Raw genomic sequence first — 25,475 nt, forward strand, 5'->3', positions numbered from 1 at the left:
TTTAAAATTTTTTTTTTTTAAATCAATCATAGAAAAAGTTTTTGAATGCAAAAAAATCTTTCGAGCTACACATGTATGTATTGTAGTGCTGCAACGATGAATCGATTAACTCGAGTATTCAATTAGAAAAAAAGATTCAAATTAAAATTTGCTGCTCCGAGTATTCGTTTAATTAAAGTGACGTTGTAATGGTTTATTTTGAAAGTGTTTGCATTTAGTTTTATTGATTTGGATGGATACACTGCCCTCTAGTCTGCCTCATTTCACATGGCAGAATCCAGCTGCTCCATGTTAAGACCAACATAAGCCAAGTTTTTGTATGAGATTTTTTTTTTTTTTTTAATGCATTCGTAACTTAGTTTAAAGGTATATTTTTTGTGGGAATATGTGTCTGAACCATTTGTTAAGAACATTGTAAAAAAACGAACAACAAAAAAACCAACAACTAGCGTTTATAGCATTTAAGCTAGCGGACTTTTGCTACGTAAGTTAGCCATTGTTCTTATGCTGTACATAGATCCTTTTTTATTTTTTTTTAATACCATTTGAGGTTCAGCTCAGGTATTTTAATTTTTTATGTTCCTTATCCGATTACTCGATTAATCGAGTACTAAAATGATCGATAGAAATAATAGCAATACATTGTATTGTATTGTTATTATTTCTGTTATGATCATCATTACTGTTCCCCCCCCCCCTCCATTCTTGTTGTTGTTTTTCGTTGTTATTGCTCGATGTAAATCAATCAAATCAAAAGTGATGGTGCACATTGATTGGAAATGTGCTAGAGAATTTGCAGTAATGGTTGGAAAGTATTTGCATCATTGTGTTGGTTGACTTTACTCGGTTATATTTCAGAACCGAGTTTGAATATGGTTAATTGAGGGTTGCCAAATATTTCCAATTCAATTTAGTTAAAAAAAAAAAAAAGTACGCCTGCAAGAGAAGCAATTGAATGCATCTTTACCAGGACCCTTCATCATACCCTTTACAAAATGTACCCATTGATCGCATATTTACGGCGAGATGATTGATGCGCGCTGTGAGCCAACGGAGACGGACATCGTCACCTGTCGGCCATTTTACGCCGGCCCATTGAATAAGATAAACTTGCTGTTTCATAAATATTAGAGATGCAGTAGATTTAATGCAAATTTTAAAATAATTCTAACATTTTCATTTAACAACGAGCCTGAATCATGGCCACGTTGATGCGATTTGTCAAGTCCTCCGACGCAAGATGAGCGCTAGTGACTTACGCTGCTGACTTCGCCTTTTGACATCTAACCGTATATATGAATATCTATAAGTTTACCTTTTATATTTTATAAAGTAGGTGTTTTTTTCTTCTAATTTTCGTCTTAGCCATTAAGTAACACCAAATCATTTCTTAATGTATTTGAGAGTATTGTTTTCATATTAGGTCCCTCGTATTTCCGTTCCAAAGTTCAAGCTGTTCTACATAACAAACAGTGGCTGTCGTTCGTACCGGAGAACTCTTCCAAGTTGCAGCCAGCAACCTATGTCGAATAATATTCGTTTTGCTGGCACCATGCCCGGGAGAGTTGAAGCCAGCGACAAAACGGCCTGGATTGGCTCGAAAGCGAATGCTACAACTGAAACGAGGAGGAAAACAACGATTTATATCGTTTATCTAATTGCAGCTTTGGACATAACCTGGATGTTTATACAGTTCTCAATTACGCCCGTAAGTCTTTCTTCTTTCGACTATCAAGGTCTTGAAATTTCCGTGATTGCTCAAAGTGGACGCGATTCCGGAAGTGATAATGACCCATCTTTCATTACTTCTCTTAACTTAAGCAAACTATAGTTAATGTTTCATGCAAAAATGTAACATTTGAAAATAGGTATATATCTTCAAACTAAAGATAAAGACCCAGTTTACTTTGAATAGTAAATATCGAATTTTAGGATGAAATCATAGTTATACTCATAAATACCGGTAAATGTTCCCCTCTTCCGTTGTTCACCATCTACTACTCTTGGAGGTAGGGTGAAAGAGCTGTTGCCCTCTGGCAGGTGCTACAGGGCCATTAGAGCCAAAACAAACAGACAGAGAGTTACTTTTCAAAAGCTGTCACCATACTCAACTCAAGATTGCACTGCTAATGCCACAACATTGTCACATGCAAGTCATTAAGTAATATGTTCTCAGACGTCTGTCCCAATCTGGGTACTGCATATGCAATATTTGCACAGTTACATTATAGCATTTTTGCACTGTTCCGTCATTATCTATGCACAAACCAATGAGCACAATCATATCAAGTCTGCCATCTGCCTCCTAGTCTGAGTACTGTAAATTGTCATATAGGCAAGGGCATAGGTTTGCATACAGACAGTAGGGACATAACACTACCAACTATTCAGGATGCTCAAATTGTCTGCACCAACTTTTAATCAACCATACTTGCATTATATAATGAGTTCAGTTGTAGACCCTACTCACATGACGTCACAACCACGCCTCCGCGCCATATTGTCCGTCTACTCGTCGTGTTGATGCATTACCGCTACGTAAATTCCTCCTATTTTGGCGTGTTTTTCTGCTCGTTAACATTAATAATCAAAATGGTGAAGGCGTGTGTGGCGGTTGGTTGCAATAACAGAGAAGATAGACTGAGAGACTTGAAGTTCTACCGTATTCCGAGAGACCCGGAGAGGAGAGCGAGATGGACTGCTGCAATTCGACGAGAAAACTGGGCTCCAAACGATTACCACGGATTATGTAGTAGTCATTTTATATCTGGTAAGATGCATTTAATATATATTTAGAGGGTTTTGGGCTGACAACCACAATTAAGATCATTGCGAGGCTAATCGCCGACAACATACAGTTTCAAATTCAAGATGCTTATTTCTTCCACCATCATTACATTTTGAATAGTATTTAGCTGGTACCAAGTAAGAGAAGCTGGCCTCGTCTACGGATCATCAGTTAAACAGGTGTGTCCAAACCTTTTGCAAAGGGGGCCAGATTTGGTGTGGTAAAAATGCGGGGGGCTACCTTGGCTGATTTACATAGAACAATATATTTAAACAAATTTTAGCAAGCCCTTCTGTGTGTCACATTTGCTTTATTATTTTTTTTAATTCATAATTTCAACAGTCTTGTCTTTGTGGCTTTCTCTTTCGAAACTCGGACTCTTGCGAAATACTGCTGCTGTGAAAAAATAAACTAGCTTCAAGTTGCTATAATTTCTCGCTGCGTATCTTCCCTGTAATGTTGTCGTACATGTCAGCGTGCCTTGTTTAGTAATATTGCGTCACATCGAACTCTTTGAAAACGGCGACTGTCTCTTTGCAAATAAGGCAGACACAGTTGTTGCGTGTTTTATTGAAGAAATAGTCCAATATCCACCGATCCTTGAAGCGTCGGCCATCGCAGTCAACTTTTCTTTTTTTTTTTTGATTGTCGCCATTTTAGAAATTACACAAGGTAATGTTGCTTAGAGTGCTGCTCTCAAAGTTTTTCAAACTTTCGTGAGAATAGGCTGATTTTGTGTGGACAAGATAGTTGTAGATATTCAGGGTAGCAGATGTCAGGCAGAGAGGGCGAAGACAGCGGGTCGAAAAATATCGATTTAGGCATCAAATATGGATCTGGTGAATGGATAGACTGAAGCTTTTCCACATAATGCCTTTTATGCAACGCATCCAATGAGTTTACAGCGTCTGAAAGCACCGGGGCTTCCATGAATTGCTCTATAAACTGAACGACTAATTGAAACCATTGAGAATAGGGCTAAACAGAGACGGACAATACTGCGGCCGGATACAGCGACACGTCATTCTGTGACGTTGGTGAGTAGGGTCTATATAAGTAATTTAGTCTTTCCATTTGTTGTAAGGATAGAATAGACCCTACTACTATCATCACTTACATTTATCCTTCTCACTTACTGAATGTGCCGCACCATTTTTTCCCCTTCAAATGCACGTTTCATTGGCTGAAGACTTGAGCCCAACACCCTAGCCACACACACTCACACAGCCCTGACAGATTCATGTCAACAACATGTTGCTCCTCCATCCCCTTCGAAGAAGAGGGATATTATTTTTTAAAAAATTCCCGGCCAGCAGCAGCCACTGTAGGCCGTGTAAAAAGATCCCAGTGTTGAGGAGGTGGGGGAAACATCACTATTTGCTACTGAAACTCCAACCTGCATTAGAGTTCGCATACCATTAAACTGTGTGAACTTGCTAACCTACAAAACTACTGCGGTCAGGCCAGCCTTTAATGTCCCATCCACAGTAAAAAGTACACATGCAGGTTATGCTGTTATTTCGTCCCTACAAATGTTAAGACCAAAGCTACGCTCTTGCATATAGGCACTGTTATGTTACTACTACATCACACTTGCTGGTCGTCACTTATTCACTTTATTACAAATCTGTAACCTGTGTTTTTATATTAGCCTTATTGTAGTTTTGCTTCTGTTTTATGTGGTGCAAGTTAATGCCAAGCTTTAAATCTTGTTGTACTCTGCACTATGACAATGAAGGCATTTCTATTCGATTCGATTCGATTCAAAATTATCAATCAGCAGTAATGTATTAGCAGTGATGCATCTTGACCTTCAGTGGTGATTTCACCAGCTGAGGAGAATTGAAATCTCAAGGAACAGCCCCGCTGCCTAGTGCCTACATCGATAAAATTATATCAGGCAGGCCAGCAAAACCAATTCTGAAGATCTGGGCCTATCAAATTGACATAGCAACACATCAACGCTAAACTCCGATTGGACAACCAGTGTATCGGCATCATAATTGTCCGTCACCAGATTCTTTTTTTTGTTTGTTTGTTTTTTTGATTTACCAATCATTGTTTAGGAAAAATGCTATGACGAGCTAAGACATTCATTAACAATCAACTGGTTCTACTCACAATAAATGTGTTTAAAAGTTTGCTTTGTCCTTTTAACAGTATTTGGCAAGGAAACTGGGCTTTGATACGTTATGGTTTGGTTATTTACAAACCATGGTCGGTGTCATTCAGTTGTTTGGCGGTCCTTTGTTTGGACGGTAAGTGCAGGCAAGTGTAGCCTAGATGTTTTAAGGGTTATTTTTTTCCTGAAAAACTAAAGACGTGTTGTTGTGCTTTCTTTATTGTATTGCAGGTTCGCAGATGTTATAGGAGCCCGAGCGGCACTGTCATTGGCGTGTGCTGCAAATATTGTTTTCTTCATTCTACTGGCTATTGCAGACTCTCCTGCCATGCTTTTTGTTCAAAAACTCCCCACAGTTGTCATGCATGTCCTACCAGGTGAGCATCCCTTGTATTATAAATCTCATCCACCAGAGTGTCAAGTCTCAGAGTAGTGTCCTTTTCAAAAGTACTGTAATCATCAGATAATAAGGAAAATTTGTTTTTGGCAAAAAAAAAAGAATAAAATACAACTAAAAGATTTATGGCTTGATGACTACTGGACAAGAGATCAACAGTTTAAATAAGAATCCGAAACAAAAATTGTATTTAGACGAATCTCAATGTACCTGTAACAAAAAAGTATTTTGATGTATCTCACAGCACACCATCAAACAAAAATGTTACAAAAGTATATTTACAGAAAATAAGGATGCTGTCATGTCAATCACCTCACACATTTAAATCAACACAATGTGTGCGTGCCATGACTTTTTTTGTTACACGAATCAAAATAGAAAAATAAACAGGTTATGCAAGAGCATTTAATTGCTTTGTTGGTCACTATAAATCGCTGTCATAGACAGATATACAGTGTATTTAATAGTAAATATATGCAGTGGAGAAATGACAAATGTTGGATCAATCTAGTTAGTGATGGTGGGTGAATTCCCACAGAACGGGTTGGGAATCACCAAATTAGAAGATAGGAAGTTTTGTTTTTCAACTAAAATACATAACGAGGACTATCACGATTTAATATTCTGTACCAAGGTGTTGACTCAGTGTTCTGAACACTCGCTGCCGTTTGTGGTGGTCCGGGTTCGTTTCCTGCTTAGGAGTTATGTCAGGAAAGGCATCCGGTGTAAAACTTCTAACATTTGAATAAACTGTTACGCAGTGGTGATCCCTACGGGAAGAGGCTGAAAAGGATGGATTACTATTTTACCTACACTGCGGCTAAAAGTATTGGCACCCCTGCAATTCTGTCAGATAATGCTCAATTTGTTCCAAAAAATGATTGCAATTACAAATGCTTTGGTAGTAATATATTTAGTTTGCTTGCAATAAAAAAAAACACAAAAGAGAATGGAAAAAAAAATAAAACCTCATCATTTTACACAAAACGCCAAAAATAAGCCGGACAAAATTATTTGTACCCTTTTGAAAATCATGTGATGCTTCTCTAATTTGTGTAATTAACAGCACCTGTTACTTACCTGTGGAACATAACAAGTGGTGGCAATAACTAAATCACACTTGCAGCCAGTGAAAATGGATTAAAGTTGACTCAACCTCTGTCCTGTGTCCTTGTGTGTACCACAATGAGCATGGAGAAAAAAAAGAAGACCAAAGAACTGTCTGAGGACTTTAGAAGCAAAATTGTGAGGACACATGCGCAATCTCAAAGCTACAAGTCCATCTCCAAAGACCTGAATGTTCCGGTGTCTACTGTGCGCAGTGTCATCAATAAGTGTAAAGCTCTGTGGCTAACCTCCCTAGATGTGGACGGAAAAGAAAAATTGACAAGAGATTTCAACGAAAGATTGCGGATTGTGGATAAAGGACCTCGACTAACATCCAAACAAGTTCAAGCTGTCCTGCAGTCTAAGGGTACAACAGTGTCAACCCATACTATCCGTCTACGTCTGAATGAAAAGGTACTCTATGATAGGATACCCAGGAAAACCCCACTTCTGACCCAGAGATATAAAAAAGCCAGGCCTGAGTTTGCCAAAAATTAACCAAGAAAGTCAAAAACGTTTTGTAAGAATGTTCTCTGGTCAGATGGGACAAGAGTAGAGCTTTTTGGGAAAAGGCATCAACAGAGTGTTTACAAGGGAAAAAAACGAGGCCTTCAAAGAAAAGAAAACTGTCCCCACAGTCAAACATGCCAGAGGTTCCCTGATGTTTTAGGGTTGCTTTACTGACTCTGGAACTGGACTGCTTGACTGTGTGCATGGCATTATGAAGTCTGAAGACTACCAACAAATTTTGCAACTTAATGTAGGGCCCAGTGTGAGAAAGCTGGGTCTTCCCAGTGGTCATGGGTCCTCCAGCAAGACAATGACCCAAAGCACACTTCAAAAAGCGCTAGACAATGGTTTGAGAGAAAGCACTGGAGACTTCTAAAGTGGCCAGCAATGAGCCCAGACCTGAATCCCATCGAACACCTCTGGAGAGATCTGAAAATGGCAGTTTGGAGAAGGCACCCTCTAAATCTCAGAGACGTGGAGCAGTTGGCCAAAGACGAATGGTTTAAAATTCCAGCAGAGCGTTGTAAGAAATGCTGATGGATACCTGAAGCGGTTGTTTGCAGTTATTTTGTCAAAAGGTTGTGCTACCAAGTATTCGGCCGAGGGTACCAATACTTTTGTCCCGCCCATTTTTAAAGTGTTGTGTAAAATGATAATGACTTTTTTTCCATTCTCTTTTATGTTTTGTCATTGCAAGCAGAATAAATGAAGATATTACTACCAAAGCATTTATAATTGCAATCATTTTTTGGGGAGAAATTGAGCATTTAACTGACAGAATTGCAGGGGTGCCAATACTTTTGACCAGCAGTGTAAATCCTTTCCAATCCTTTTTTTTCATGAAAAATGTTTGTGTCATTAAAAGTAAAACTATTTTAAAAATTGAGAATCAGATCAATATGCATCGTAAACCACACAAAAAAAGATCAGATCTCTTCTGCAGTACAGTACAGCGTCATTGAATCTAATGCAAACATGAGGTAAATGTTCCCATTATTCCAGAACTTCCTTCCATTGAAAGTACAGTAAATACTGTACAATATTGCTTGAACAATGACAGAATGAGTGTATTTTGATCCTCATTAGCCGCATTTACAACAAGCTGACATGTAAACTTTCAATTTCTTGAGGAATGTCAGGTGTGCAATGTTCAAGTAATAATTGCAGATCATCAGCAGTAAATAAAACGCTCTTGAACGAAAGTCAGATTTTCAACACAAAGTACTGTTTGTATGCAGCTTCACAGATGGTTGTAGCGGACCTTTCTGAACCTGAAAAACGGGCCGATGCATTATCCAAACTGGGTCTTTGTTTCGGTATTGGGATGATAGCTGGCTCCACTATAGGTGGCCATCTCGTCACAAGTTATGGGTGAGTATCATTCTCATACCCGTTTTTTTTTTTTCCATTGATTATTGACTGGATAATTAACATGAATGAATGAACTGCTAATATAGCTGCATGAGTAGACAAACAGAAAATAATTACATTTTGATTTTTAATAGTTTTGGGGCACGGGTTTGTTGTGTTGTCCAGCTAACCACTGAATTATTCATATATTTCCCAGGGAAAGATTTGCTGCATACAGCGGTGCTGCAGGGAGCACATTGAGTTTGCTTTTGGTATTAAGCTTTATACCTCAAACCACCAAAGTTCAAAGTGCAGCAGCCAAAAATGATTGTAAGACACAGTTGAGTTTCTTACACACACACTCACACACGCCTACACAAACACACGTGTATGTTTTGCTTCTTTGTTTTCTTTTTTAAGTATTGTAATTTGTCCAATTCTAAAAAATACAGTATATTATACATTGATCAGTAAAGAGACTGGTGTGTTTTAACGAGTTATCCTGTTAAAGATACACGCACTGAAGGCATAAAATAAGCCAGTGTTAATTTAAAACACAGGATTTAGTAATAAAATAAAATTCTGCCACTAAAGCCAGAGGCGGCTCCGGAAATGTTTCATATGGGTGGCCAGATGGGGCCATTAAGGGCCGTTGGGGTGGCGTGGCTCAGTGGTAGAGTAGTTGTCCCCCCACCCAGAGATTGTGGGTTCAATTCTCTGCTCTGATGAACTCGTGTAAGTGTCCTTGAGCAAGACACTGAACCCCACGTTGCTCCTGGTGCTGCGTCACCAGTAGGTGGATGGTGTAAAGTGCTTTGAGCGCCTTGAAAGGTGGAAAAGTGCTATATAAGTATAACACCATTTACCATTAAGTCTTGGCGTGACACACCAAAACTATAATTTCAGGTTTTATTATGATGTTGAAGTAAACAGGCCAGTAGAAAACTATCCGAAAGACTTGAGGACAAGCCTACTTATATACTTTGGTCCATTGTGTTATATTTCATGTTACTAACAGTGTTGTTAATTTTACTTTAAAGAATTAAATAGTTATCATTACAACTACAGTTACTTCAAAAAAGTGAATTAGTAACTCCTTTACCTCATTGTAAGAGTAATTAGTTACTCAGCAAAGTAAGTGACGTTACTTTTCATGGTTTACACATTATTACATTATACATTCTCGAATATCTTTTACATCAAAGATGTTTATATTAACTGATTAAATTGAACTGATTTTTTTATTGATTAAAAAAAAAGTAGGTCACAATTTTTTTATGCCACCTATATAAGAGTGTAACCATCAGTGTTGTTAATCTTACTGAAAAAAAGTAATTAATTATAGTTACAAATTACTTCTCCCAAAAAGTAATTGCGTTAGTAACTTAATTACCTGAATGTAAGAGTAATTAGTTACTTGGCAAAGTAATTGGTGATAATTACTTTTTTTTTTTCCCTCAAAAAAAAAAAAAAAAACAAAAAAAAAAAACATTGGCCACACACAAGTTTTTTGTGAAGGTTTTTGGTACAATTGGCCCGAGCCCAATTCTTTACCCTAATTTACCCTTTACCCTGAATCAACTGTTAAAAGTTGTTAAAATTGCTCCCATTATTGCATTTGTTCCCTTCTCTCTACTTTCGACATATGAAAGTTTTTAAACTGTTTCATCATTTAAAGATAGATTCAAGTCAAGATTTTGCCGATTTAGAAGTATTTTAGATAAAAAGTTACTTAGGTTCGCTAGGAAGGTTCTCTACAACAAAGCCGTCCTAAAAAGTCTACTGCTTTAAGATGGCGGCTGTCTACTAACGCATTTAGTGCCATGCAGTGTTGTTAATTTTACCTTAAAAAAGTAATTAATTACAGTTACAAATTACTTCTCCCAAAAAGTAATTGCGTTAGTAACTCAGTTACCTGAATGTAAGAGTAATTAGTTACTTGGCAAAGTAACTAATGATATATATATTTTTTTTTTTCTCAAAAAACAAAAAAAACAAAAAAACAAAAAAAACACACAGGTCACACAATGTGAAGCTTAAAGGGTTTGGGGGACAATTGGCCCTAGCCCAATTCTTTACCCTCCACTTAACTAGACACAAGGGTATTGCGATAACTAGCTAGTAACCTTTGCTATGTGTGGAAGTCATTTAAAGTTGTGAATCAATCGTTAAAGTTGTTAAAATTTCTCCCGTTATTGCATTAGTTCCCTTCTGTCTACTTTAAACATGTGTAAGTTTTAAAACTGTTTCATCATTTAAAGATAGATTTATGTTAAGATTTTGCTGATTTAGGAGCATTTTAGATTTTAAAAAAAATTACTTAGGTTCGCTAGGAAGGATCTCTACATCAGGGCCTTCCTGAGAGGTCTACTGCTTTAAGATGGCGGCTGTTTACAAACGCATGTAGTCCTTAAAACATGTTGGCAATGCAGCAGTGTCTGTCATTTGCATCTAGTTCTATAATATGATATCTCCCGTGTCATGTGGGTGTAGTTTGTCGGCTATGGCTGCAGTCAGGTATTATTGGAGCCACCTAGCATCGCGGTTGCAACGGCGTCTTCCCCACTCCTGCTCTCCTCTCATCCCCGTGAGTCCGTTTCTCTCAGACTTTTTTTTATTCAAACAACTTAGTAAAGCATAGTAACGCACGCCTTTCCCGCCTCAGTAACGGTAACGGCGTTGCCAAGATGAGAAAAGTAATTAATTAGATGACTCATTACTGAAAAAAATAACGCCGTTAGTAACGCCGTTATATTGTAACGCCGTTATTAACAACACTGGTAACCATATACAAACTTCGCCACGCTAAATGCTGATGCTAACACGAACGCTATACTAATGCTCTGAGCCAATCATCATCGCGTTTGTAACTGCGTCACGACCCCCTTCCCACCTTTCCCTCCCGCTCTGCTGTTCTCTCCCAGGCAGTTGTGAGCTGTGTGTAGTAATGCGGCAACGCGACCTTTCACATCTTCAGTAACGGTAACGGCGTTTCAAATATGGGAAAAGTAATTAATTCGACTACTTAGGCTACTACTGAAAAAATAAGGCTGTTAGAAACGCCATTATACTCTTAACGCCGTCATTAACAACACCGGTTACTAATGATTTAATGTGCGTTATCCATAACAGTCCAGTCAACATTTTGAGTTCCAAAACAAGTCTGTTTAGTACAGACATGTCCAAAGTCCAGCCCGGGGGCCAAATGCGGCCCTTGGTCAAATTTCATCCGGCCCCCAGCCTCTGTCATAAAATCAGTAACGTCTGGCCCGCACACAGACTTAATAAATTGGTCAGCTGTACTGCTGCCAGCATATGAAGTAGCTTAAACACTAAATGCTGCTCCTCATTTACCAACTAAAAGGCAGCAGCACTCTAAGCAACATTACCCGATGTGACCCCTTACTTCCAATTTTCTAAAATGGCGACTAACAAAAAAAAAAAAAAAGTTGACTGCGACGACCGACGCTTCAAGGATAGGTGGAAATTGGACTATTTCTTCACTAAAATAGGCAACAACTGTGTCTGCCTCATTTGCAAAGAGACAGTCGCTGTTTTTAAAGAGTTCAATGTGAGGCGATATTACCAAACAAGATACGCTGACATGTACGACAAGATTACAGGAATGATACGCAGCGAGAAATTGAAGCAACTTGAAGCTAATTAAATTTCACTGCAGCAGTATTTCGCATGAACCCGAGAGTAAAAGAGAACGCCACAAAGGCTAGTTGCGAGATTGTTGAAATTATTAATTAAAAAATATACAGCAAATGTGACACAAAAAATGGCTTGCTAAAATTTGCTTAAATATATTGTTCTACGTCAAAGACGTCAGCCAAGGTCGCCCCCCCACATTTTTTCCACACCAAATCTGGCCCCCTTTGCAAAAAGTTTGGACACCCCTGGTTTAGTATATATTAGGCATAAGGTGTACATTTAATAACAAAACCATAACTAGGGAAAAGCCGGTGCTGGCCGATTCAGATAAAAGCAAGTGCATAAACAATCATATCTTAACTGCATATTACTTAATTCCACAAAATATAACAAAAACAACTTCCCAAAAGGGCTCAAGACTATACTGCAGGGGTGGGCAAACCGGTCCTCGAGGGCCGCAGTGGGTTCTGGTCTTTGTTCCAACTGATTCAGCACAGACGGTTAAAACCAATGAGGTTTGAGCAGAAACAAGAAGCACCTGATTGCAATCAACTGATTGCATTTGTAAGACACCAGATTGGTGAAAGGCTAGCCTCATGATGGGTTGGGAAAAAAAATCCCGCACCCACTGCGGCCCTTTGTGGAATAGTTTGCCCACCCCTGATATACTGTGTATGCAGCATACACTCAAATCGTTGTTTAGTACTTAAAAAACACACATCATGGGTCATACTTCCCCCACTTCTTTTACAAGAGAATATCATGACTTATTACTTACTTGTGACCTGTACTACGAAGCCGGTTTTCTGGCTTATCAAGGTAACTTCGAGAGTAACTTCATCGCGTGCAGCCTAACTTCCCGGCCAACCGGGACTACGAAAGATGGATATGTTGAAACTGGGGAATATTGCCCCTGGCAATATACTGGACGCCACATCTCAAACCTGGTTATCTCAGAAATAGATCTTGCTTTGCCCCAGGTTTCCGATTAACCACACTCGATTTAAACAGCACTCCTCCGCTGACTGAGGGATGCAATTCCCAACCAATTCTTCAATTACTGACGCAATTGAAATAAATAAGACAAGAATGATTTGTTGCAATTATTTGAGCAATATTCATTTATTTGCTGTCTCCCATGCCTGTAAAGAGGACATGAGGTCAACCTGAATGCTATACATTAATGGAGTGATAATATGTACTAGGCTTATACCTTTTTCTCATGCTCCGGCCTTTCAATTTCAAGCTTTAGCTTCTCTTCTTTTCGCAATCCAATTCCAGCATGCCATTGTACAGACTGCAGACGATGTCCACTCCGGTTAAAAGAACACGTTCGGATCAGGATTGGTCTGCATACATACTATTTGGACCCGTTTGGGATCCTCCGATTTTAGTATACACCTTTGAGCACTTGGATTGCGAGGTCCCTGGCAGGGAGGCATCAGAAGGGAACAAGTGCGGTTCCAAGTCCTTCTTTAAGAGAAGTACACAGATTCATAGCACCACACAACTTACTCGATTCAGACACGCTACTTAAGAGTAAGGGTTACTATTCCTACAATATTCACACAGCCTACAGTAGCAGCGGTAAGTGTTTTAACCTGATGAGGGCGTCAGAGATAGCAGTTAGGGTTTCATCATCTCCATCCTGAAAAGACAAATACCGTATTGGCCCGAATATAAGACGGTGTTTTTTGCATTGAAATAAGACTGAAAAAGAGGGAGTTCTCTTATATTTACAGTCTAGACATTATACCCATTCACGACGCTAGATGGCGCCAGATATCATTGAAGCGATGTTCTGTCATGACAGATCTCAGGTACCTTCAAGTTTAACCAGTTTTTACCAGCATTATTTTATTGCAATGTTTTTCCTTATTCAGATTTGTTTCAAGACTACAGTTACAGTTAGACTTCACTTTTATGGTTAATGCAGTTATTGGAATTTTTTTTTTTTTTTAATCACAATAGACTGGTTTATTTACATTTCAAAAACCAGAAGCCATTCATTTACGAATGTGATTGCACTTTAGTTTACATATTTAAATGTTCAGATATTAAGATTTTAATGAGGCAAAATAAAATGCTTTTTCTCTCAAATATATTGTTATAATCATTTGTTTCGGATTTACTGTAATTATTTTCTGTATAAAAAATAATTTGTTGTAAAAAAGTCTTTTCAAACTTGAGTCTCGAAAAAGAGGGGGTCGTCTTATAATCAGGGCCGTCTTATATTCGGGCCAATACGGTAATTACAGGCTGCACCTACATACTTTATGGACGGCATAATTTAGTGGTCATGCAATGTTATGAGTTTTAATTACCTGGGCCTGAGTTTCACTGTTCATACGCTGTGGTGGAGTAGTGGTCGCCATGTGTCCATCCTCAAGTGCAAAAAAACACAACACATGACATGTCATTGTTTTGAATAAAAACACAAGTCCTTTTAACATGAAACCTCAATGTTACCCCGCATAGAGAGGGTGTACATTTCCACTGCACCAGGGGTGGAATAAAAAAATGGCCTGCCACAGTTCTTTAATCGCAATTCAAACATCTCTAAAATATGCCATATTTTTCTGTAAATTAATGTTGGAATGGAAAGATGAGACACAAGACGGACATAAACATTCAACATACTGTACATAAGTACAGTATTTGTTTATTATAACAACAAATCCACAAGATGGCATTCACATTATTAACATTCTTTCTGTTAAAGGGTTCCACAGATAGAAAGACTTAAAAAATAAATTTGAGTACAAGTTATAGTAATTTTATATTAAAACCCCTCTTCATGTTTTCGTTTTAATAAAATTGTAAAATTTTCAATCAAAAAATAAACTATTAGCTCGCCATTGTTGACGTCGCCGATCGGGACGTCACATGGGCTCCCTGCCGTCCGCAGTGTCTTTAACTACGTAAAGTAGTGATTGAAATACACCTTAAGGTGTCAATGACGAGTTTTAAAATTAATTAGAGATCTAGCCAAGGCAAAGTCTGAGTAAGTTTTATGTGTATTATGCATAGCTATTTTGATTGAGAATGCCAGTTCTCTTTGCATTGAACGCTTTTCTTTTTGTGAACATAATTTTTTTGAGAGATAGGAATATTATTTTTGTTGTGCTTTCACGAAATGATACTGTAGCGACTTAACTGTTCGGCCCAAATGCATGATGGGAAGTTGGGCAACCATGACTGTCAGTGCAGGCTGCAAATGGTATACAGTATGTTCTGCGTTGTGTTCAATTAAGCGTGTTAAGAAAAAGATTGTCTCCTGTGAGAGAGAGGAATATTATTTTTGTTGTGCTTTCACTAAATAATACAGTAGCGACTTAACTGTTCCGCCCAAATGCATGATGGGAAGTTGGGAAACCATGACTATCAGTAGTGGCTGCAAATGGTATACAGTATGTGCCGCATTGTGTTCAATTAAGCGTGTTAAAAAAAGATTGTCTCCTGTCATTCTTCCCCACATCCTTCGCCACAATACTTATATTTGTTGTGAAAGAATTGCCAAAGCTTAAGCCAATAAAAGCCTGTTTCCACTCGCATTTCTTCACCTTTTTTCTCTCAATGTGCTAAAACGGCGTCATTGTAAACTGTTTGAAGCAACGCATGAACTGGTCATTGCTTTAATTGCATCAAATATTTTAACGTGATTAATTTAAAAACTTCATTACCGCCCGTTAACGCAATAAATTTGACCAACTTCTTATATTTCATTTTGACCTGTTGCCAAGTGCGTTTTCTGCTGCTGTTGCCTCTGAAGATGTTCAAAGGACATACATAGACTCATACAGTCAAAGGGACTAAACATACAATAATCCTGCTTCATGTGGTGATGCACATCCGATAAAGTATTTCTTACAGTTAAGGTACCAAATCTTATTTTATTGTCCTGACAGCAGGCTTTATTTCTTTTCATGGACGTAAGTAAAACTGGCATGCTTACGCATTCACACCATCTGTAATTCGGTGCCTACAGACCAGTCGCGTTTTACTCGCTGAAGCAGTGTTGGATTTCGCGGTGAGGGTGGATAAATTCTTCATGACTCCGCATTGTTTCCGCGCATTCCTCATCTGACAAAAAAGGTGTCCGTGCCATCGTCAAAAGTTGTGTTTGACTCTGGTATCAGCCCCCTTTTATGTGAACGCGCAGTAACTCTGATTGGGTTGTTAACACAGGTTCAGTAAATCAACTTGATCATCAGCATCGTAGCACCATTTAACCCCAAACTAGATAACTAGGTTTTGTCAACCCCGGTTTCCCGCTGGAACCCTGGGTTTCTTCTGGGTAGGTTGAACTCTGTTTGTAGTACAGGCCACTGTAATCTTCTTTCATAACTCTTTTGTCATTTACCGTGTCCCATCAAAATAAAGGATTTGTGCTACCTTGTCGCTCACGCTGAGCCTTTGCTGTCCGAGCGCACAATAGCGGCGTGGGCGGGGAGAGTGACTACTGTGAGTGATTGAAGTGGCAGTGGCTTACTTGGCAGTGCATTTGGGATAAAATGCATAAGTGATGCTACTACAGTTTAACGTTTTACTGGCAAGTGGGATGGCTACACCTGGCCACCACATAATGGCGCCATTGCCTAAAGCATTGGAGCAGCAAAACCACTTCAACCATTTTTGCTATAGACTAAAAATGTTGATTTGACATAGTGGGACGCATATGAAATGCATGCTCAACAGGGTTAAAGTCTGGATATTTACTATGTTAGTCAAGGACCTTTTACTTATTTCCTTAATGAGCTTGTTTGTTATATTTTTGTTTCTGGTCTCCTGCAGTTATAAAGGACTTGACCTCTTATTTACAATACTTGTTTATTAGAGTTTATCAGGCGAATTAATCAAACATTTGTGTGTTGCCAATCTAAAAAAATACTTCTCACACAGTAATTATGCCATCAATTTTAGTTGTGCTCACTTCATATTTGTCATGTGTTTTGAATCCACTACAGCTGAGAACAAAAACAAATCCATATTTAGCGTGGGCCAGATCACAAGACTAATGAAGTTTCCAGGTGTGGCGCAAACATTTGTTGTGAAGATTGTTGCAGGTTTACCATCAGGTGAGGGATTACGTATTGTATGATTAAATTGTTCACTATTTTATAAACGTCATGCTTACTCTTACTTGCCTCTGAAATGTGAAATACACAGAAGTCCAAATAGAAAAGAGGAAATAAAGTCTTTCTGCTTTGTTGTTGAAATAGATATATTTTTTTATGATTGAGGTGATGACGGTATTTTTAAGAACGTCCCCACCAAGTGATTTAAGATTTAAGTAAAGTAACGCAATCTGAAGTGTGTGAAAATTTGGAAAGAAATTGTCTTTTGCTTTATTTTTGAAGTACTTAACTCATTAGCTGCCATTGAAGGCGCTAGACGTCCAATTCATTTAAAGTGAGAGGGTGGCAGCGAACTTCAAATGGATTGGACGCCTACTAATGATACACTAATTTAAATTCACAGCACAAGGATGAAAAGGCAGAAAATGAGTTAATAAAAACTAATTCTAGTGTACGTATAGTTTACGGTTAATTTACAGAGAAAATACAACTGAATAAATACATTTCAGTATCCATTTGTTGTCTTTTTTTCAGGCATTTTCCAAGTGATGTTCTCTATAATTGCATTGGAGGTTTTTAAGTTGACACCTGAAACAAATGGATATATAATGGCCTATTTTGGAATAGCCCAGATGGTGAGTGTCTTTTTTTTTTTTTTTTTTTTCCGGAGCAATTACATATACTGCGCAAAGTTGGAATATTATGTGGACAGCCATTCAGAAGTTGATTCTTAGACCTTTAACCCTTTATAAAGCAAGTAACTAGGTTTAGTAATTAAAAGAACAAAACATTTTTGACACTTAAAACAGGTAAAGGTCTGAAATTTCAATTACAGATACATTCCACTTATGGAGGCATAATCTAAAATTTTTATTTAAAAAACTCCAGAACAAACATTGTAATATATTTCAATAATTTATATGTAATTTAAAAGGGTTCTGAAATATTTGTACCCCTGAGAAAATCAGTGCTAATATTTAGTGCAGAAATTACAGTAAATTACAAATAAATTACTGAAAAATTGTACATTACGAGTTCCGGATTTTTTTTTAGATTATGTCTCTATCTCTATGAGTGGAAATGCATCTATGATTGAAATTTCAGACGTCTATCTATTTTCTAAGTGGGCGAACTTGCAAAATCACTATTAGGTTTACATTTATAAATTGATAAAATGTTAATATATAAGCTAAATTGATGAATAAATGAAACATTATCAAATGGATAAAAACAAAAATAAACTGTTTATAGCCCCAAAAACACTAAAATTACTTCACACCCAAAGGAGGACACCTACCTAAAACTTTTGCACAGTACTGTATATATACTGCATATATATATATATTAGGGTTAGGCCTGAACGATATTGGAAAAAACCATTGCCGCGATTAAAAAAAAAAAAAATATATATATATATATATATATATATATATATTTTTTTTTTCTAGCATTGGAAAGAGATACATATTATACATATATTAGACATGTTTTTTCACTTTTTCCTCCCTATAGTATGCTTTAAAAAATGTATATGGCTAACTTTAAAAAATGATTCACTCGCATATTTTAAATTTTTAAACAAATTACGTCACAATGAAAAAAATGGCGTCTGTAAAAAAGTCACGGATATCTACCTCATAACTTTCGCTAAATTGTATTTTTTGTTACTGTCGCATTTTCCCTGCTATGTTAGATGATAAATAACTTATCCGAAAAAAGAAAAATTGGGGAAAAAAAAAAACGTTTAGATGGGTAAATATATGAAAAAGAAAATCTCAACCACTCCTTGATGTCTGCAATTTCTGCATTGCGACCCCTGTTATATTACCATGTTTCACCCATAAAATAAAATATAATAATCCAGCTGCGGCCAGTCACAGCTGTGTCTTGACACTCAGTGATACATGCGACATGGAGTTTTTGGATCGAAACAAGGTAAGTACGCGATAATATCTCATTAAAGTCTTGGCGTCTGTAATTCTGCTCTTGCATGCTCTCACCTCCAGCTAGGGTTTTGCTGTTTAAAAAACATTTTTTTTTAGAAAAATACTCTCCTGTTAAAAATTTTTCTTCCCCCAGAAAGTTGAGATTTTAAGCTTTCCAATCATGTACCTCACGTGCACATCACGGAATGATTTTTAAACAAGAATAATGTACTGTAGTAGAAAAATGCTTTGCTATGCTTCTGTTTATCTACCTTGGCTGCAGAATCTCTTCTAGTGTTTATTTTCAAGACACAACAAAACAGGTGTACAAAGCATACCCATTTGTCAGAACACCGGCTGTCACGAACGTTTCCACACACACACATTCATTCCAGCGCACGCTTCCTTCATGCAACACGTGCTTAACAAGTTAAACGATGATTGAAAGATGCGGTGTGTTTGAAGTCCGCCTCTGTAGCAAGATCAAACACAACCATCGTTAACTTTAATAAGCAAGTGCGCAGGCAAGACCTAGGAGAGGGAGGGAGGGAGTGTGAGCGTCACTAAGGGGCCGTTTACATGGTGACTCTGCGAGAAGATGAAAAATTTCAAATGTGCATCTACATGGTTTCGTTTCCATTCGAACAATATCAAAATTCCGCATGAAAACGATGTAGTTTTCATGCCAGGCCCTAGGGGGCAGTGCAGATTTACAAGGTGACAGCGAATGATACACTTTGACCCCGTGGGGCACCTCAGCCTAGAAGAAAACATGCCCGCCCATTCGAAGCAGTGGCATTTTCCTTTTGCTCCAAAAGGCACAAAAATGGAAACATTCAACATATTTAAATGTAAAAATATTATTAAAACAGTAAATTAAAGCCGGCGTTCCGCCATTTGGAGTTTTTAATGTTAAATAGCACCGCTGCACACGCCCAATGTGACGTGTGTGAGTGCTGACGTTATCGTTGCGGGTCCGGCGCGGCAGTAGCCTTTGATATGCATGCGAAGCAAGCCCCCCTCATTCCCCTGCAATCGAATTCTTCCACTTTCGAGGCAGGATTCAGAATTTTGCGTCTTCGCCTTCCGTCTTCGCCGACACCATATGCACGTGAGGCGAGTCCGCAACTCAGTCATTGCGTCTTTGTGTCGCAGAGTCGCCATGTAAACTGCCCTTAAAGCTATCAGCTCGGGACAGAGAAAGCATGAAGCAACATACATTTGTGGATTAAAAAAAAATAAAATTATCGCACGTCCTTGCGATGGGACTATTGCACATGCGCACATCGCGATGGCGATGTTTAAACGATATATCGTTCAGGCCTAATATATATATATATTTCAAAACAGAAAAAAAACTTTAATTACTGTGGAAAATGTGAAAAGCAAAAATTGCATAAACCAGAAAAATTTTTTCAAAAACATGAACAACAGCCCCTCACGGTCAAAATGGATGTCAACGGCAGCCATTGAGTTAAATGAGTGCCCTGTAAAGCAGGGGTCCCCAACCTTTTTTGCACCACGGACTGGTGTTATTTGGGTCTTTTTTTTTCACGGACCGGTGTTCTAACAAATTTTGCAACCGATGCGGTTCTGCGCATGCGCGTAACATTAAACATGGCCGCCAATGCAGCGATTCCAAAGTAAACACTACAAACTTTCTTTAAAGAAAGGAATATTAACTTACGTTTGATCAAGGAAGGACATGTAGAAAACTCCTCAGATACATCCTGCCATGTTAGCTGCACACAACAACTGCACATGACTTCGTCTTGTCGTTAAGCATTAATTAAGAAACCCGCTTCACAAAGATACGATGTTGGAAATTGTAGCAATGTTTTCAATGCTCTCGTAGCGTTGTCAGGATATTCCGGAATTACTTTTATCCAGAACCTCGGTAGAGTTGTTGTCTCAAATGTACATTTAATAAGGTCGCCGTCATTTGCGATCTCTACAAGCTGATCCTCCTGTTGCACAGACATGCTCGAATCACTCAGTTTATTCACAAACGGGTCATGAATCCATTCCTTCGCAGTTCGTGGGTCTTCGAGGTTGTAGGCTCATCTTCTGGCTCGTCAGGTGCCCTTTTCGCCGTAAAAAATATCTCCAAAGACGTCTGTAGTCCAGTCATCTTTGCTTGTGTGGGGGCTAATTATTTCCGGGAACAAATATGCTGCGCCCGCGGCCTAGTAATACGTTATTATCGAAGAGAAGCACACATAGATATATTATATACACAAAACAAGATGTAGGGGGGCAGTCCAATCAATGGATTTCTATGATGACCATCTAATCTATCCTGTAGTATTATATCTAGTGTAGACAGGGATATTGGTGTGTTAAGCAGGGGCTCAGGGTTAATTCGGCCAGAATGCGATCGTTAATAAATTATTATTTCTGTGCGGCCCGGTAGCCAATACGCCATGGACCGGTACGGGTCCACGGCCCGGCAGATGGAGACCCCTGCTGTAAAGGGAAAAAAGGGGGGGGGGAATCTTAATTTGTGCAAAAGGGTTAATAGAATTTGTGCAAAACATTGTAACTGGAAAAGTAATTAAATCCCAATCATTTGTTCAGGTGGTTCAGGGAGGCGTGATCGGGCGACTTACAGCAAGATACTCTGAGAGTTCACTGCTACTATTGTCAATTGGAATTTCTGCTTTAGTGGGCCTGGCTCAGGTATACTAACACACTTTAAAAAAGAAACAAATCAAAATGTGTTTTATGTACTGTATATTACTGTATATTTCCACATGTCACCTGCTCTGATTTCAAGTACAGTGAATGATTACTAGGATGCGAAAATTACCTTTCAAAAATGTCTTCTTTTCGCAGGCGTACATGCAAAATGTGTTCCAGTTCTGCCTCACTGTGGTCCCCATGATGTTTTCCCTTAGTGTGTTTAATGTTATCACAGACAGTTTGCTCACCAAGAGCGTGCCTTCCTCTGACACAGGTAAGATCACACTGAGGTGATGGATGCAAGATACACAATGTACAAAATACAGCGGTACCTCTATTTACGAATGTCTCTAGATACAGAATTTTCAGGTTAAGACAAGTCTCAACGGGAAAATATTACCTCTTGTTACGGAATAAATTTCAAGATCCGAAAGACAAAAAATATATTATGGCTGGTACTCGCAGCTCCAGACTTTACTGAACGGAACATACTTATAGCTGCTTTGCTATTGGCTATTGCCTAGCATTCCTGGCATCCAATTGGCCAGTAGGGACTTCTAATGTATGTGAGTATGTGTATTCCAGCTTCCTGTTCATTTGCCCCTTGTGTTCCGACAGCTTCACATGAGTGTATTAACGTTTATTCTTTACTTTATTCTTTGTTTTTTACTCTATGCACAAGGGCGTAGGTTTGGTCTCAACATTGGTAGGGACGATATAACAGCATAAGATGCATGTACACTTTTTGCTGGGATATTAATAAGACCATAAAGATAAATGGAGGTCAGGGCTACAGTTCTCATGAATATGTACATAATTAATTCATAGGCTAAATGATCAATGCAAAATAAATCTGTATTGACTTACATTAATTTTAATATGTATTGGTTCAGGTGATACATCGTTTGATTCAAACCTTTGTTTTCAGAAACGTTTTGGAAAAACTTCCAGAATGAATGTCTGGATTTTATTACAAAATTTAAATTGCAATATTTGAGCATAACTTTAATTATGTTAACATACACAATAAGTACACACTTGTTAATAATGTCATCGCTATCCAGGAATGTTAAGACCACTCAACATTGTCTGTCCAAATAAAGAAATGAAATATAACTGAAAAAATTCTTGGTCTGGGAATAACAAATAAATAAAAATGGATTCGGCCTTCAAGTAAAACCCTACTGCTTTTGTGCACAAGCACAGCCAAACTCAACAAAAAATGAAAGCTCATTTGGGCTACATTAAGATAAACAAAATAAAAATCCAAATTGGGAGAACGGGGGAAACCTGGTTTCACTACATTTCTCAGTTTAATTACCGTTAATAGCAGAAAAGACATACAGGAGGTCACTTATCTCTAAGCAGCTTCCTACTTGAGTTTTGCTGGTTAGCAAATTCACACAGTTTATTGTTATGAACACTCTGATGCAGGTCGGACTCTCAGTAGCAAAATTAGGTGTGTGTTCCCCACCTCCACAACATTGATGTCTTTTTACATAACTCGCAGTGGCTGCTGGCCGAAAGAGGAAAAAAACAACTTCTAAAATCCCTCGTCTTCGAAAGGGGCAGAGGAGGTGGCATGTTGTCGACATGTTGTATTTCTGTCAGGAGTTTGAGCGAGTGTGTGTGGTGGACGGGGGGGTCAAGTCATCAGCCAATCAAGCATGCGTTTAAGGGAAAAAAATGGACTTCCACATTTAGCAAGTGAAAAGAGGTAAATGTTAATGTGAACATAATATAAATAATTCACTCAATAATGGTAGGGTAAATTCTATCCTTACAACATCAATACAACAATACAATCTAGATTACCCATATAAATGAAGTCGTTATATAATGCAAATAAGGTTACTTAAAAGTTGGTGGGGACAATTTGAGCATCCTGAAAAGTTCCCAGTGTTGTCCCTAACGTCCCTATTTAAACCTACGCCCTTGTCTATGCACAACTGATTTTATGTGTATTTTGCAATAAAAACATGTATTTGTTACATGTTTTGATGCATTATAAAAGATTTATGTCTGAATTTTGGGGGGCTTGGAATGGATTAGGGCATTTATGGAAAACATGTCTCTACTTACAGGATTTTCAATTTACAAAACTACTTCCAGAACCAATTATTTTCATAAGTAGAGGTACCACTGTACTTGCTCATGGTAAATTTCAATACAATTGGCATTATTATTCTAGTATTATTATATTATTCATTAGCAGATATGAGAAACACTAAAAAATGAATAATACGGTATTCTTCTTGGGTTGCCAAGCAATAACATTTTCTGCTTCCTTGTTCAGGCACAATGCTGGGGCTGTGTGCAGCTGTTCAGTCTCTACTTCGTACAGTTGGACCAACCATTGGCGGTGTTCTCTATGTGAACTATGGCCTTTTTTCTATTGGCTTTCTCCAGTTCATTGGAAATAGTGCAGTGTTTTTGTACCTGCTACAGCGTCAATTGAACAAGAACTCAGAGTATAAGGAATGATACTTAAAGCTTTGAAATCTTTCAATCTCCCAAGATGTTGACCAAAAATTCAAATCGGTTGGGCCACCTCAATGCAAATTATTGAAACGTGTATAAGCTTCTAAGTGTGCATAAAATAACTTTGATAAATCACATTTGTAGTAGTGGCATCAGTGGAACTGGGCTTTATAGTTAAATGAATTTGTTTCTAACTTGTTTAGAAGTGTTTTGTATATACTCTATTGCAGTGTCTTCGAGTGGCCAGAAAATAAATGATTTTATATATATGCTTTTTTTTTTTTTTTTTTTTTGTTAGCCAAATGGGGTCGGGGGGGAAGTGCGGGTAAGCCTACAGACAGGATTTTACCATAGGTTTTTACAGTACCAGCTAAGTGGAGTATAGTTCCCTAGTCAGTAGACATGCCCACTGCATTTCAAGATTTTTAACTATTTTGTAGCCTATGGTAGGCAAACAATAGTTATAAGTATTCAAATTTGGCAGGGTTGTTACACATGTCAATTCAGAGTCCAATTTCTAAACCCCATTGAAAATCTTTGGGATGTGCTAGAGAAGGCTTTGCGCAGCGTCCGACTCTACAATATTCAAAGTAAGATCTTGGTGAAAATTTGACATTATCACTTTATCTTGTGACAAGGCAGAAGCTAAACAATAGTGATGGGCTCAGTGATACTAATGCGCCGGTGCGAGCGCCGAGCTCATGGAGCAACCCCTGCGTCGGTGCGTGTATAGCTACAACAAAATCACGTGACCGATGCATGAACTCATTGAACTGTGTCGACACAGTCATGACGCGGCAAACTGATTCAAAAGGAAGCGCGTCTGTCAACGCGATGGAGCTGCTGAAACAATCCACATCTCACGGTCACTTCCTCGCTGACTACATGCTGTGGAAAAAGACGTAAGACAGGGAAAACGCACTTGTCATCTTTCATTCAAAATACACTTAATTTTAAGGTAACTCTTAGTTTACTAGTGTGACGGGTACACGCGGGTCCGTCATTTGCGGTGGCTTGCCTACAAGATTACGCAATGGAATTAGACCTGCTAGCTTAGTGGTCAGAGCAAACACTGTTCAGCCCTGACGCGTCGAGCGCGCGGGTTCCGAGTCCTGGTCAGAGCTTGTTGAACGGATCACGGCGCATGGTTTATGTCACCATATGTCCAGCAGGTGTCAGTATTCAATGACACAGTATCCACACTGTGTCAACACAGTGTGTCACTGTGTCGACACGCTTCATGAGGTCTCACGGACCCATCACTACTAAACAATGCCAAAGCAAATGTATGCTGAAATCAAAGCTAATTCAGGTTTAAATGAATTGGATGTCGATCACCATCAATGGCATGCAATAAGTTATTTAGGACTGTACCCAG

The 25,475-nt window shown here is 38.4% G+C and overlaps 1 protein-coding gene across 1 annotated transcript; it reads left to right on the forward strand.

The window, feature by feature from the left end:
* The first annotated feature begins 985 nt into the window (after window positions 1-985).
* Window positions 986-24,364, forward strand: slc22a18 (solute carrier family 22 member 18). Its single transcript, XM_057835299.1, has 10 exons — window positions 986-1,708; window positions 4,949-5,046; window positions 5,142-5,287; window positions 8,163-8,295; window positions 8,492-8,604; window positions 16,899-17,009; window positions 17,544-17,644; window positions 21,512-21,613; window positions 21,770-21,890; window positions 23,913-24,364. The coding sequence occupies exons 1-10, from the start codon at window positions 1,523-1,525 to the stop codon at window positions 24,098-24,100; spliced, it is 1,299 nt and encodes a 432-aa protein (XP_057691282.1). The 5' UTR covers window positions 986-1,522; the 3' UTR covers window positions 24,101-24,364.
* Window positions 24,365-25,475: the final 1,111 nt, after the last annotated feature.

This window comes from Corythoichthys intestinalis, chromosome 1 (assembly GCF_030265065.1).
Source record: "Corythoichthys intestinalis isolate RoL2023-P3 chromosome 1, ASM3026506v1, whole genome shotgun sequence".
Lineage (NCBI taxonomy): Eukaryota > Metazoa > Chordata > Actinopteri > Syngnathiformes > Syngnathidae > Corythoichthys > Corythoichthys intestinalis.